Source organism: Panthera onca, chromosome D3, assembly GCF_046562875.1.
Source record: "Panthera onca isolate mPanOnc1 chromosome D3, mPanOnc1 haplotype 2, whole genome shotgun sequence".
NCBI classification, from domain to species: domain Eukaryota; kingdom Metazoa; phylum Chordata; class Mammalia; order Carnivora; family Felidae; genus Panthera; species Panthera onca.
Genome location: NC_138350.1, coordinates 52,742,418 through 52,756,089, shown reverse-complemented (window position 1 = coordinate 52,756,089; position 13,672 = coordinate 52,742,418). Strand labels below are relative to the sequence as shown.

General features: G+C 33.6%; 1 protein-coding gene across 2 annotated transcripts in view; it reads left to right on the top strand.

Moving 5' to 3' along the window:
- The window catches only part of TRAPPC8 (trafficking protein particle complex subunit 8), an 81,972-nt gene that overhangs the window by 26,588 nt on the left and 41,712 nt on the right, over positions 1–13,672 (top strand). For both annotated transcript variants that reach the window (XM_060613539.3, XM_060613538.3), the window contains exons 10-11: positions 937–1,037; positions 6,722–6,827. In XM_060613539.3, the coding sequence (XP_060469522.2) occupies positions 937–1,037; positions 6,722–6,827 (207 nt within the window). The remainder of the gene's footprint in view (positions 1–936; positions 1,038–6,721; positions 6,828–13,672) is intronic.

Here is a 13,672-nt window from a genome sequence, read left to right as displayed (position 1 = left end):
GGTACTGAGGATGGAAAGACATTCTGAAACAGATACGTTTCATATTGTCATGAAACCTATAGTCTGTCACGTTAAAGGTTTTAGTTATTCTCTGGTTTTTAGGTAATTATTTGTATTTTTTTCTATTTTAAAAGTTGCAGATAAATACATATGTTCATCCTAAAAGTGTTGGCATTAACAGTTTTCCTTCCCAGTTTATGAAGGTTTCATTTATTTTTAGTTTTTATTAAAACTTGGTCTATAAAAGGACATAGGATATTTTACTATGAAAGCCAAAACCCATATTTGGATCATCATTTCTAAATTCATTAGGACTATTGTATATTTTTTGCATTATTAACTGAAAGCATACACATTGACAATAGATTGGCTTTTAAAAATGAAATACAAAGATCTAGAAAACTGACAGTAATTTAAGTCTAAGAAATAAGGTCTTTGTGCCTTTTGTATGGTATAGGATATACATTAGAGTGTGTAAATAGCTGAAAATATATATAGTTCAAGTTGTTGAGAGCTCTCTTCGCCTGTTCTGATGCCAGTAATTAGAAAGAGACGTGCTTTATTTTGTCTTGCTTTATATGGTCTTATCATTGGTCTGTTTCCTCATTGAGGAATAGGGAAAAACAGAGAGGAAGTGGTAGCAGAATCTTAAGCTAGGTGTACTTGGTAGTTGTATATATACACCATAATTCAAAATGCTTCTCAGGTCTTCTTGAAAATCTCATTTAAATTCTGAATGACAGACTTTGGTATTTGACTGTAGAATTGAAAAACAAAAAGCATATAAATATATTTTTCAAGCCTGCATTAACCCATGAAATTTCTATATCATACATAAAAAGCCCCAGCAAACTTCAGTCCAATTTTTAGGTTTCCAAATGCTAAACTATAAGAATATTCCTCTTTTTGAAATAGTATAAATATCTTTTTCTTTAGGAAATGGCAGCAGTGTCAGCTTTCCTTCAGCCAGGAGCGCCTAGGCCATACCCTGCGCATTACATGGATACAGCAATCCAGACATACAGGGATATCTGCAAGTAGGTGACTAGAATGTTTATGTTCTGTCCATTTAGAGGTAAATTTAACACTTACATCATTATTAGATGTAAATGGTTCTTTGTTTTTCAGGCTTTAAACTTAAACAAGCTCCCAAATCAACTCAGTATACTCAGATAAGATGAGGTGATTTTTTTAAAAGTCCGTGTTTTCTTACATCCCTTATTTTCCTCTTTTGTTTGGATTTGTGGTTAAGAATTTGTTACATGTAAAATTGGGGTTATATGTTACATTGGATGATTTTATTGTGAGGATAGCTCTAACCTAAACTATTGTTAAGCCAGGGGTTAGCCATTTTGAATTTTTCTTGTTAAATAGGCAGAACACAGAGAATTAAATAGTAGTCCAGGGAAGAAAATGAGAAGTGTTTTCTTCACACATAATGAGTTCTCTTGGAACTCTATAGTAGTTAGAACTCACCACCTGTAAGGAGACTATGAACCGGTGCAGAAAGTGTTCAGAGGAGGTTTCGTAGTATTTTTAAGGAATGAATCTAGAAGAAAGGTAGTGGGGATTTGACAGCCATGAATATATTTCAGGAATTGTGATTGGCAAGAATAATGTTTTGGTTGAACATCACTGGTGAAAGGAAATGGAGCCTTGGCTAGGTTAGAAGGTGTACATGAAAAGGTGTTTTGAGAGACATTGGTGTGGGGGGGCCTTCACTCTCACTTATTATTGTTATTCTTAAGCTGTAGTTAAGATTTATGTATTAGCAATGGAGAGTTCCTGAATATTCACATAGAACCTTGACATAATAAAAGTGATTTTTCAGGAAGATTGATCTGACTGTTCTATGTAGAATGAATGGGTTGGAAGACAGATAAAGAGGCAGTCTTGTCTCTTATAATGTTGTTTAAGGATTAGTAATAGCAGTGTGTTTTTTAGTGTTTTAACAGCACTAATAAGCATTAACTTTTTTGTGTGTGCCCAGCATTTGCCACTATGCCAAAGTAATTTACATGCTCATTGAATCTTTACAACAAATCTGTGAAATGGTGGTTACTATCATTATCCTCACTTATAGATTAGAAGAATGAAACTTAGAGTTTAACTTGCTCTAGGGCCGCAGCTAATAAGTGGTGGAGCCAATTTTGGATCCCACCTCTTACCTTTTACAGTCTGTTCGAAACTATATTTAAAAAAAAATATATATATATATGTATATGTTTGGAGAGTCTGGCAGGAGATATGCCCTGTGTGAAGGAGGACACATTGAAGGATTGTGAAAAGGTGAGGTTCAGAAGGTAGAAGAACTAGGAGAGTGAGGTGTCATAGAAACTAGAGTAGTAAAAAACTTTCAAGAAGTTTGAATATTCTTTCTCTGAGAAGATTTTCTTGTTTTCACAAGGTACATAGCTTTCGGTGAGAGGCACATGGAATGATGCAAAAGAGAAGGCATAATACCTAGTGACTCAGATAGCCAGATATGTCTGGCAATCCAATTTTGTCCTCCTGTTTGCAATAGACTATCATCTTTTTCTAAGTCTACACTTATTGTTTTGCAAAAAATTTACTTTATAATCTTCATTTTAAGTTATCATAATTGATAAGATTTATCATCAATTTAATATATATTTTGGGATAAATGAGAAACACTACATTCATTATACATGTGCATTTTAAGAAGCTCCCTGATCTCAGAAATATTAAAATGTAAATAAATTTTCTTAAAGTACAGGAAATGCAATATTACTTTTACAATGCTCTTCTTTTAGAATACCATGCTTCACCTTTTAACTGATGAGATCCTGTTTATCCTTAAAAGATTTTCTTAAATATTCTTTTATGATGCCATCCATTCCCTTTCTCTCCCCAAATCATAGTAAATATCAAGTATTCCCTGTTGGTTATCTATGACTGTGAGATCATGATGTGAGCTGAAATCAAGAGCTGGATGCTTAACTGACTAAGCCACCCAGGTGTCCATTACCTGTTTTATACCACTTTCCTTTTTTAGTTAGGGATTGTGTCATGGAAATACTTGAGTTCGTAGCACTTCCAATGCCTGAACCAAATGATTTTTTAAAAAATTATTTATTTAAAAAATGTAGATATTTTTGTTAAAAATTCAAAATTTTGGCTATTCTGACAGGTGTGAGGAGATATCTCATTGCGATTTTGATTTGCATTTCCCTGGTGATGAGTGATGTTGAGCATCTTTTCATGTGTCTTTTGGCCATCTGGATGTCTTCTTTGGAGAAATGTTCATGTCTCCTGCCCATTTTTTAATTGGATTGATGCTTAATTGTATTTGGTGTTGAGTTATATATGTTCTTTATATATTTTAGGTACTAATCCTTTATCAGGTCATTTGCAAATATCTTCTTCCATTCAGTAGATTGTTTTTTAGTGTGGTTGGTTTCCTTTGCTGTACAGAAGCTTTTTATTTTGATGTAGTCTCAATATTGTATTTTTGCTTTTGTTTCCCTTGCCTTGGGAGATATCTACAAAGATGTTCCTGTGGCCAGTGTCAGAGAATTACTGCCTATGCTCTCTTCTTGGATTTTTATAGTTTCAGGACTTACATTTAGGTCCTTAATCCATTTTGAGTTTATTTTTGTGTGTGGTATAAGAAAGTGGTCCAGTTTCAATCTTTTGCAGGTAGTTGTTCAATTTTCCCAATACCATTTGTTGAAGAGACTTTTTCCCATTGCATATTCGTGCCTCGTTTATCAAAGATTCGTTGACCATGTAATTGTGAGTTTATTTCTGGGCTTTCTGTTGTGTTCCAGTGACCCATGTGTCTGTTTTTGTGCCAGTGCCATACTGTTTTGATTACTACAGCTTTATTTTTTTTCAGTCTTTCTTTCTTTCTTTCTTTCTTTCTTATTTATTTATTTATTTATTTATTTAGAGAGGGAGTGAGTGTGAGTTGGGGAGGGACAGAGAGAGGGAGAGAGTGAATCCCAAACAGGCTCTGCGCTGACAGTGCGTAGTGCAATATGGGACTTGAACACATGAACCGTGAGATCATGACCTGAGCCGAGATCAAGAGTCAGACACTTAACCGACTGAGTCACCCAGGCTGCAGCCACCCTGATTACTGCAGCTTTATAATAAAACTTGAACTCTGGAATTGTGATATCTCCAGTTTTATTCCTCTTTATTCAAGCTTGCTTTGGCTATTCAGGTTCTGTTCCATATAAATTTTAGGATTATTTATTCTAGTTCTATGAAAAATGCTGTGGGTATTTTGAAAGGGATTGCATTAAATCTGTAGATTGATTTGGATAGTATAGACATTTTAACAGTATTTGTTCTTTCAATCCATGAGTATGGATTGTCTTTTCGTTTGTTTGTGTTGTCTTCACTTTCTTTCAACAGTGTTTTACAGTTTTTAGAATACAGGTCTTTTATCTCTCTGGGTAAGTTTATTCCTAGGTATTTTATTATTTTTGCGACAGTTGTAAATGGATTTTTTTTCTTATTTGTCTTTCTGCTATTTCATTATTGGTGTATAGAAATGCAGTGGATTTATATCCTGCAACTGTACTGAATTCATTCATCGTTCTAGTAGTTTTTTGGTGGAGTCTTTCAGGTTTTCTATGTATAGTATCATGTCATCTGCAAATAGTGAAAGTTTTACTTCTTCCTTGCCTATTTGGATGCCCTTTATTCCTTTTTGTTGTGTGAGTGCTGAGGTTAGGACTTCCACTGCTGTGTTGAATAAAGGTGGTGAGAGTGGACATCCTTGTATTGTTCCTGACCTTAGGAAAAAAACTCATACACTGAGTGTGATGTTTGCTGTTGGTTTTCATATAAGGACTTTATTATGTTGAGGTATGTTCCTCTAAACTTACTTTGTTTGAGGGTTTTTATCGTGACTGGATATTGTACTTTGTCAGATGCTTGTTCTGCATCTATTGAAATGATCACATGGTTTTTATACCTTTTGTTGATGTGATGTATCACATTGATTGATTTGCAAATATGAACACAAATGATTTAAGAAAAAATTTTTTTGTAACGTTTATTTATTATCGAGAGACAGAGAGACACAGAGCATGAGCAGGGGAGGGGCCAAGAGATGGAGAGACACAGAATCTGAAGCAGGCTCAAGACTCTGAGCTGTCAGCACAGAGCCTGACATGGGGCTCGAACTCACAAGCTGCGAGATCATGACCTGAGCCGAACTCAGACGCTCAACCGACTGAGCCACTCAGGCACCCCCAAAATGATTTTTTTAAATGTTGCTTGAATAAACAAATTAATCAAATCTTGGACTTGGTAGCGTTGTAACCTAATAATTGACCACATGGAGAACATAGGTGAGGAATCAAACAAAAATAAGTAAAACAATAGTGTAAGATGTAAGAGTGTTTATAAAGTTTACTTAAAACTCGTTAAGAAATGAGCATATTTAAGGGGTGCCTGGGTGGCTCAGTAGGTTAAGCATTGGACTTCAGCTCAGGTCATGATGTCATGGTTTGTGAGTTCTGGCCCCACATGGGGCTGTGTGCTGATGGTGTGTAGCCTGCTTGGAATTCTCTGTCTTCCTCTCTCTCTCTCTGCCCCCCTCCCACTCTCTTTCTCTCTCTCTCAAAATCAATATACTTAAAAAAAAAGAAGAGAGCATATTATATATGAGTAGATGTTACTAATTAGGAGTTAGTCTTTTGTGTTCATTAAAATAACCTTAGATGTTTATAAATACTAACCTAAGAAAAAATGATTTGTAGTAAGCTTAAGGCAGATAACTTTTGGAAGTAGAAAATTGTATTTTTAAAATATCACTGTTCAGAATGACCTTCAAGTTAGTAATCTGTGCAATTTTAAGGCCAATTTTGATATAAGGATTAGAAAATTAAAATAAAAAACTTTGCTATTTCCCAGCAGAAGCATTCCATCTTATAATTTCATAGTAAGAATATTTTAATTTATTATTATTATTTTTTTTTAGAGACAGAGAAGGAGGGGCAGAGTGTGAGGGATAGAGAGAATCTTAAAAGCAGGCTCCACGCCTGCCGCAGAGGCCAACACAGGGCTCAATTTCATGACTGTGAGATTATAACCTGAGCCGAAATCAAGGGTCAGACGCCTAACCAACGGAGCCACTCATACGCCTCTATTTTATTATTTTTAATAATGATATTTTATTATTTTTAATTATTGATGATAGTAGTCCATGACGAAAAATCAGCTGATTGTGTGTTTTTACAAAGATTTTGCTTAAGAATCAATTAGGCATCACTGCCCCTCGTGTTATCTCCAATTGAAATATCTCAATGGTACTACTAGATGGAAAACACTTAAGTATTCCCAGAAGTAGCCATAAATTAAAACACACATAACCACAGTTTGCAATGAGGAAAGAGAAAGAAATATGGTGAAATGTATGTATTCTTTTGTGTTCATAGCAAGTTTTATTTGTTAACCAGCAGCTGGTTCAAATATACCATTTAGGTTCTAGTGTTTTGTGTATAGAAAATGTGACTTTGCACTGTATTCTTACCATGAAATTATATGATGATCAAAAGTTTTGAATACTTACGAGAATTCTTTGAAGTTTTCTTTTTAACCTTTTGGTAAGTGGAAAACAAGAACATGGATTTCTTTTTACTCAAAAACTAGAATTGGAACTTTTATTTAACACATGGTTACTATGATGTATTAAGATATTATTGTAGTGCTAATTATATTTTTCTTGTCTTTTTTTCTTTAGGAATATGGTATTGGCTGAAAGATGTGTATTGCTTAGTGCTGAAATCTTAAAAAGCCAAAGCAAATATTCAGAGGCCGCAGCTCTCCTAATACGGTTGACCAGTGAGGTACTGAAAATGTATTTACTTTAATAACACTTTATAAATTTTAAAAAGTGTGTCTTTTTTCTTGAAAGGGTGTGCAAAACATAAAAGTAGAGGAGAATTTCCTTTTGGGAATTTACACTATGCTACTTTAGCTATTTGTTGAATTAATTTTAAATGTGATATTTCATAAATATTTTGAGAATTTATTTTATTTCTAAATTTTAAGTCTATGCTATTATTAACCACAAACATATATTGTACATCTTCTGTGAATTAGATTCTGACTTATGTATTACTATTTATTTATTTAGATTATTTTTCTTTTAAATTTTTTTACTTTGAGTATAGTTGACATACAATGTTACATTAATTTCAGATATACAACACAGGATTCAACTTCTCTATACATTATACTGTGCTCACCACAAGTGTAGTTACCATCTGTCACATACAGCACTATTACAGTATCATTGACTATTCCCTATGATATGACTTATTCCATAACTGGAAGCCTGTATCGCCCATTCCTTTTGATCCATTTTTGCCCATTTCCCCAACCCTTTCCCTCTGGCAACCATCAATTTGTTCTCTGTATTTATAGCTCTGATTCTGCTTTTTATTTATTCATTTAAGTTTCTACATATGAATGAAGTTATATGGTATTTGATTTTCTCAGTCTGACTTTTTTCACTTCACATAATATCCTCTAGGTCCATCTATATGTTGTTGCAGATGGCAAGAGTTCATTCTTTTTTATGGCTGTGTAATATTCCCTTTTGTATATAAGTATCCATTTGTCTACTAGTGGACGCTTGGGTTGCTTCCGTACCTTAGCTGTTGTAAAGCTGCAATAAACAAGGGGTGCATATATCCTTTCAAATTAGTGTTTTTGTATTCTTTGGGAAAATAAATACCCAGTAGTGTGATTAGTGGATCATAGGGTAGTTCCATTTTTAACTTTCTGAGGAACTCCATATTATTTTCTGCAGTGGCTGTACCAGTTTGCATTCTCAACAGTGCACAAGGTTTCCCTTTTTTCCACATCCTCACCAACACTTGTTGTTTCTTGTGTTATTGAGTTTAGCCATTCTGACAGGTGATGTCTCGTTGTAATTGTGATTTGCATTTCCTTAATGATGAGTGATGTTGAGTATCATTTCAAGTGTCTGTTGACCATCTGTATGTCTTTTTTGGATAAATGTCTGTTCAGGTCCTCTACACCACTTTCAATGGGATTGTTTATTTTTTGATGTTGAGTTAGTGTAAGTTCTTTATATATTTTGGCTATTATCCTCTTATTGGTTATATTATTTGCAGATATCTTCTCCCATTCAGTAGCTTGCCTTTTTGTTGACAGTTTTTTCACTGTGCAAAACTTTTTATTTTGATAACAGTCCCAATAGTTTATTTTTGCTTTTGTTTCCCTTGCCCTATACAAAAAAAGAGACATATCTAGAAAAACCTTGTCATGGTCGATGACAGAGAAATTACTGCATTCTCTTCTAGGATTTTTATGGTTTCAGATCTCACATTTAGGTCTTTAATCTATTTTGAGTTTATTTTTGAGTGGTGTAAAGAAAGTGGTCCAGTTTCATTCTTTTTGCATGTAGCTGTCCAGTTTTCCCAGCAGCATTTATTTAAGAGACTTTTCCCCATTGTATTTTATTGCCTCCTTTATCATAGATTAAATAGATAGATCATTGATCATATAAGGATGGCTTTTATTTTGGAGATGTCTATTCTATTCCATTGGTCTGTATATCTCATTTTTGTGCCAGTACCGTGCTGTTTTGATTTTTAAAGCTTTGTAGTGTATCTTGAAATCTGGGATTGTGATACCTCCAGCTTTGTTCTTTTTTCTCAAGATTGCTTTGGCTATTCAGGGTCTTCTGTGGTTCCACAAATTTTAGTATTGTTTGTTCTATTTCTGTGAAAAATGCTATTGGTGTTTTGATGGGAATTGCATTGAATCTGTAGATTGCTTTGGGAAGTATGGTAATTTTAACAACAGTAATTCTTCCAGTATATGAGCATGGATTAACTTTCCATTCGTTTGTGTCATCTTCAGTTTCTTTCATCAGTATTTTACAGTTTTCAGAGTACAGGTCTTTCACCTCTTTGGTTAAGTTTATTCCTAGGTATTTTATTCTTTTTGGTGCAGTTGTAAATGGAATTGTTTTCTTATGTATAACAATATTTAAAGCAACATACATGTGCATCATTCTCATATACAGTTGATACTTAAAATGAGTAATCACTGAGGACTTTTTAATCTTGTTTTCACTAGTATGAACTTTTAAAAACAATAATCTTAAGCACTGAAAATAATCTATATTATGAATATTTCAAAAGACAGAAAAAGTAATCATTTATAGTTGCTGGTGAAGGTTTACAACAGATATTATTAAGTTGCATTGACTCCTGGCTTGTAAAGTACAATGGTAGTGATTTTGTGAGTATGGTTAAAGATAGGCTTTTTTTTTAGATGAATGCTTAAGAGCAAAAGAACAAAATCAAGCGCCTCCTTTGTTTGCCTTTTAAATGTTAATATACCCTATGGTTTTAATCCTTGGACTGCTGTACTTTTTACTCTACACATTTTTGGGTGTGGTCAGTTCTTAGTGATGATTTTTACTCTTAAATCTGTCTTCAACACTGATCTCTTTGAGGTTTATAGATTTGTAATGCCAGCTGCCTTTTAGACTTACCTACTTGGATGTTTCTAAAACACCTTAAGTTAACATATCTAAACACAGAAACTTTCTTACCTTGTTGATCATGATTTAAAATTATGGTATAACCATCTAGCTCCTTGTTTGCTCAGCACAGAAACTGAGAGGTGCCTGTATTCTCCTGTCCTATCACTAATCCAGTTGGGTGTTTTTTGTTTTTGTTACTTTCTTTCCGTATCTCCAAATAATATACTCCCTCCACTTTAAGTCCTTCCTACTGCTGTCTTGGTTCATGTCCTTGATGTCCTTCTGGACTGTGGCCCTTTTCCTCTTTGTTCACCTTGTCTACAAGTCCTTATATCAGTCTTGTCCTAAAGATAGTTATCTGCAGTGCCCCAGGTTATCCTGTGTCTCTATCCTCCCCTCTCATATAATGCTGGAAGACCTGACTTGTCATGTAATACTGGAAATCATATTTAAGTTCCTGAGGGTAGGGAACTGTGTTGTCTTCTACATTTTTGTCTTTTGTGCCTAGCACTGGCCTTGGCACATGGTATATAATTTACCTGTATTTGTTGAGCTGAACCATTAATTACTCTAAAAAGGTTAACTAATTAGGTTAAGGGATGATATTAACGATGTTGAGTAATTGATATTGCATTGACAACTGATCAATATGAATAGTTGCTAGACATAAATTATTTGGTAGAGCTGAACATGTAGACGCTTGAGGGCGATGATGTTCTGTATTGTAATAAATAATCTTAATGTGGGTTTGAATATGTTGCTGTTTTTCAGTCTAGGAATTATCAGTGAATATAAAGGGAATTTATGCTTTAGGAGCTTGAATAAAAATTATCTAGCGAAAATTCTTCTGGCTTTATTTTTTGGACTGCAAATTTATGGGCAAGTGGATCTTACTATTGTTATGCCCTGGGATTCTCAGGATGACAGAGCAAACCCAGCTAATGATATAATATGCCACATTTACCACCACACAGGACAGCGTGTCTGAATTTGGTGCTTAAGATATGATGCTTTTCTTCTACTTATGTCTTTGTTTCTGTGCTGAACATTTATTCTGGTCTTAGTAGCCCCTTTGTCTGTTACTGCATTTAAACACAGTAAATCAGTTTTTTGTTTTTTTGTTTTTTTTTTTTTACTATCTGGGATAGTTAATAGTTTTTACAAGGTTCTTCACCTTGGCAGGAACTGTTCCTGTGGTAAACTCATAAGCTCATAGCACCTTTCCTACTAACTTCATAGTTACCCAAAGAAAAAATCTGAAAGCCATCCTTGAGATTTGATTCCTTTAAGTTTGTGCCACCAGTACCTGTATCAGTTCTGTAGTATCAGATATTTTTTTCTTAGTTCCTTATGGAGCGTATGTAATAGACTTGTTCATATCATAGACTTGTTCATATCATAGACAAGTTCATAGAACTACCACTAAAATAAAATTTTATTCAATTCATTCAAAGCCTCTGCTTTCTAGATAAAACTGTCACTCTGTGAAATCCTTTCATTTTTCTTCCATCAACACTGATGGCAGTTGTGATTCTTTGCGGGGCTATTTTTTTGGTTTCAGGGGAATGTTTTTTCTCCTTTAGGTGTCACTGTAAGCGATAGGGACTACTAAAGAACAAAGTTGCAGTGAGTCATGAGTGTAGGGCATTCAGCACAGCAGATTGATTCTTTTTCAGACAACTGCCATACTGGATTCAAGAGTCAAATTTTGCTTCAACTAAATTAATAATATGCCATGGACTTCCAGGTCTCTTCTAAATTGGTCAGCCCTTGAGTATTAATTTTGACTGTGCTGAGGGTTTACTGTCCTGGTCTCAATTGGGTTATACATTAGAATCATTTACATACCATCAAAGATTCTAAGGCGTGTTTCTTATCTTAAAATGTCCAGGATTGCTGCCCTTCCAAGTTTTTGAGTTTAATGAAGCCTCATAGGCAATTAAAAAACATATATATGTATTTATGCTGTATGTTTGTATGTGCCAGCGTGTGTTCACTTGCACATACTAGGTATAGACTTAATTTATAGCACTTAAAAAAACCTGTGAAATACTATTGAGAAGCCTAAATAAAATTCTGAAATAGAAGAAGTAATTAGAGGGAATTGCTCTTCCAGATATTAAAATGTTACAAAGCTACAGAAATTGAAACTTTTTACAGTGATCAAAAGAGACAGAGTAATGGAATAGAATGAGAATTTAAATACAACATATGATTAGGTATCATTAAAACTAGTGGGGAATGTTAGGTTATTCACCAAATAGTATTGTGACATCTAACTGTTTGAGGTTGGATTCCTGTCTTACTTGTTACATGATAATATAATTATAGCTTGATTAAGTTATAATATAGAAAAACAACCTAACAGAATATGTAGGAAAACATTTTTTTTTTAATCTAGGAATGATAGCATCCTTTCTTAGTTTGATGCAGTATTTTGAAGCTATAAAGGCAAAAGATAGTATGCTTGACTACTAAATAAATTCTTTCATGTAAAAACTGGGAAATATTAATGCAAATGTATGACAAAGACCTAATATTGATTAAGCATACAAAGGGCTTTTAGAAACCCCATAATCACAAAAACCCATTCACAAAAAGAGTATAAATGGGTAATTCACAGAAAAAATACAAAGATCCTTAAACGTATGAAAAGATTACCAGCCTTACTAGTCAATGTATGTTGAGCAAAGTGGTTTTTTTTTTTTTTTTTAATTAAAGAGGTTAAAAAAAAACTTAAATGATTTTTGGCTGAGTGGAATAGAAAACATACACTCATTCTCTGTTGAGATGACTATATGTTGGTATTACTTTTTTTTTGTAGTAGTTTGGCTCTGTTGGCTAGAATTTGAACTATATACATAGCTTTCATTAACTAACCGGTTCTACTTCCGGAAATGTGTCTAATAAAAATGTATAATTACTCAAAAATGATTTTGTAAAGATGTTTATTAAAGTATTTTTTTGTAGTAACAAAATTCTGAAGCAATATTAAATCAGTTGGACACTGTATTAATAAAATTATGGTGTATTTATATAACAGGATACAATGTAGCTTTAAAAGAAATAAGAGATGTAGGTGTCTTGGAAAAATGTCTGTGATATTATTGTAAGTCAAAAAACGAGATAAAGAATATTCTGTATAATACCATTTATGTATAAAAAAGTATGTGTATTTTTAGAAAACTATGTATTACATAAAAACAAATATGGAGCGAGAGAAATGACAAACACCAACACCAAGCTGGTAACTGTGTAGGTACCTCTGGAAAGTCAGATGAGGCATGGGGTAGGAAAGAAAGATGTTCACTTTTTTTTTTTCTGAACATTTATTCTTTTAGAAAAAAGTATTTTTAAAGAAAACATTTTCCTAAAAAATAAAAAAAGTATACTCCCTAGCTGCCTTAAGTAATTCTGATGTAAACCCTTGGATAAGAACTGCTTGTTAATTGTACGTTCCTGATTTTCCCACTTACTAGCTTTGGGATCTTACTTAGAAAAAAACACCTGATCAGATACTTAGTTTTTGTCACAAGGGGGTTGAAATAATATCTGCCATTTACTGGATGCTTTCTAGATTTTTTCCTCAGATCTGTTTCCACTCTAATTTTGTGATTGCTGCAGAGATAGTTATAATCACTGATTACACTGATTATGAGCACTATTTGATGTAACTATAATTTGTTGACATTATTGCATTTAAAGTAAATGTTTTCTGTTTTCAACTTTCCCTGGGGAAAATAATGGCAGCAGAACACATGGAAGGGCATGGTAAGTTCAGCTTGAGAACAGCTGAAAACCTAGAGAAAGTTTTGGTGAAAATGTTGTTGATGCTTGATCAGCAACCTTCACTACTTTCTCAGTTATTTGTAAAGTGATGATGGCTCTTTCATTTGAAAGGTTGTCCTTATGGGTGAGGATGTAAATGCGGTATGTGGTTTTTGTAGACACTGTTGTAAGAGTCTGTTGAAGCGGAAACTAATTTGAGTTGTACCATTTACTAATAATACTAATAGTAGGTGATAATCTTCGAAGGGAAAAGCCTTCTAAATTTTTTAATGAAAAGCAGTCATTTTGACATTCTTGAATTAAGCAAAAATTGAGAATTGCTTTTAAATCCAGTAAAGTTAATAGAGGATAAAGTAGTAGATTGGATTATTTCATAAT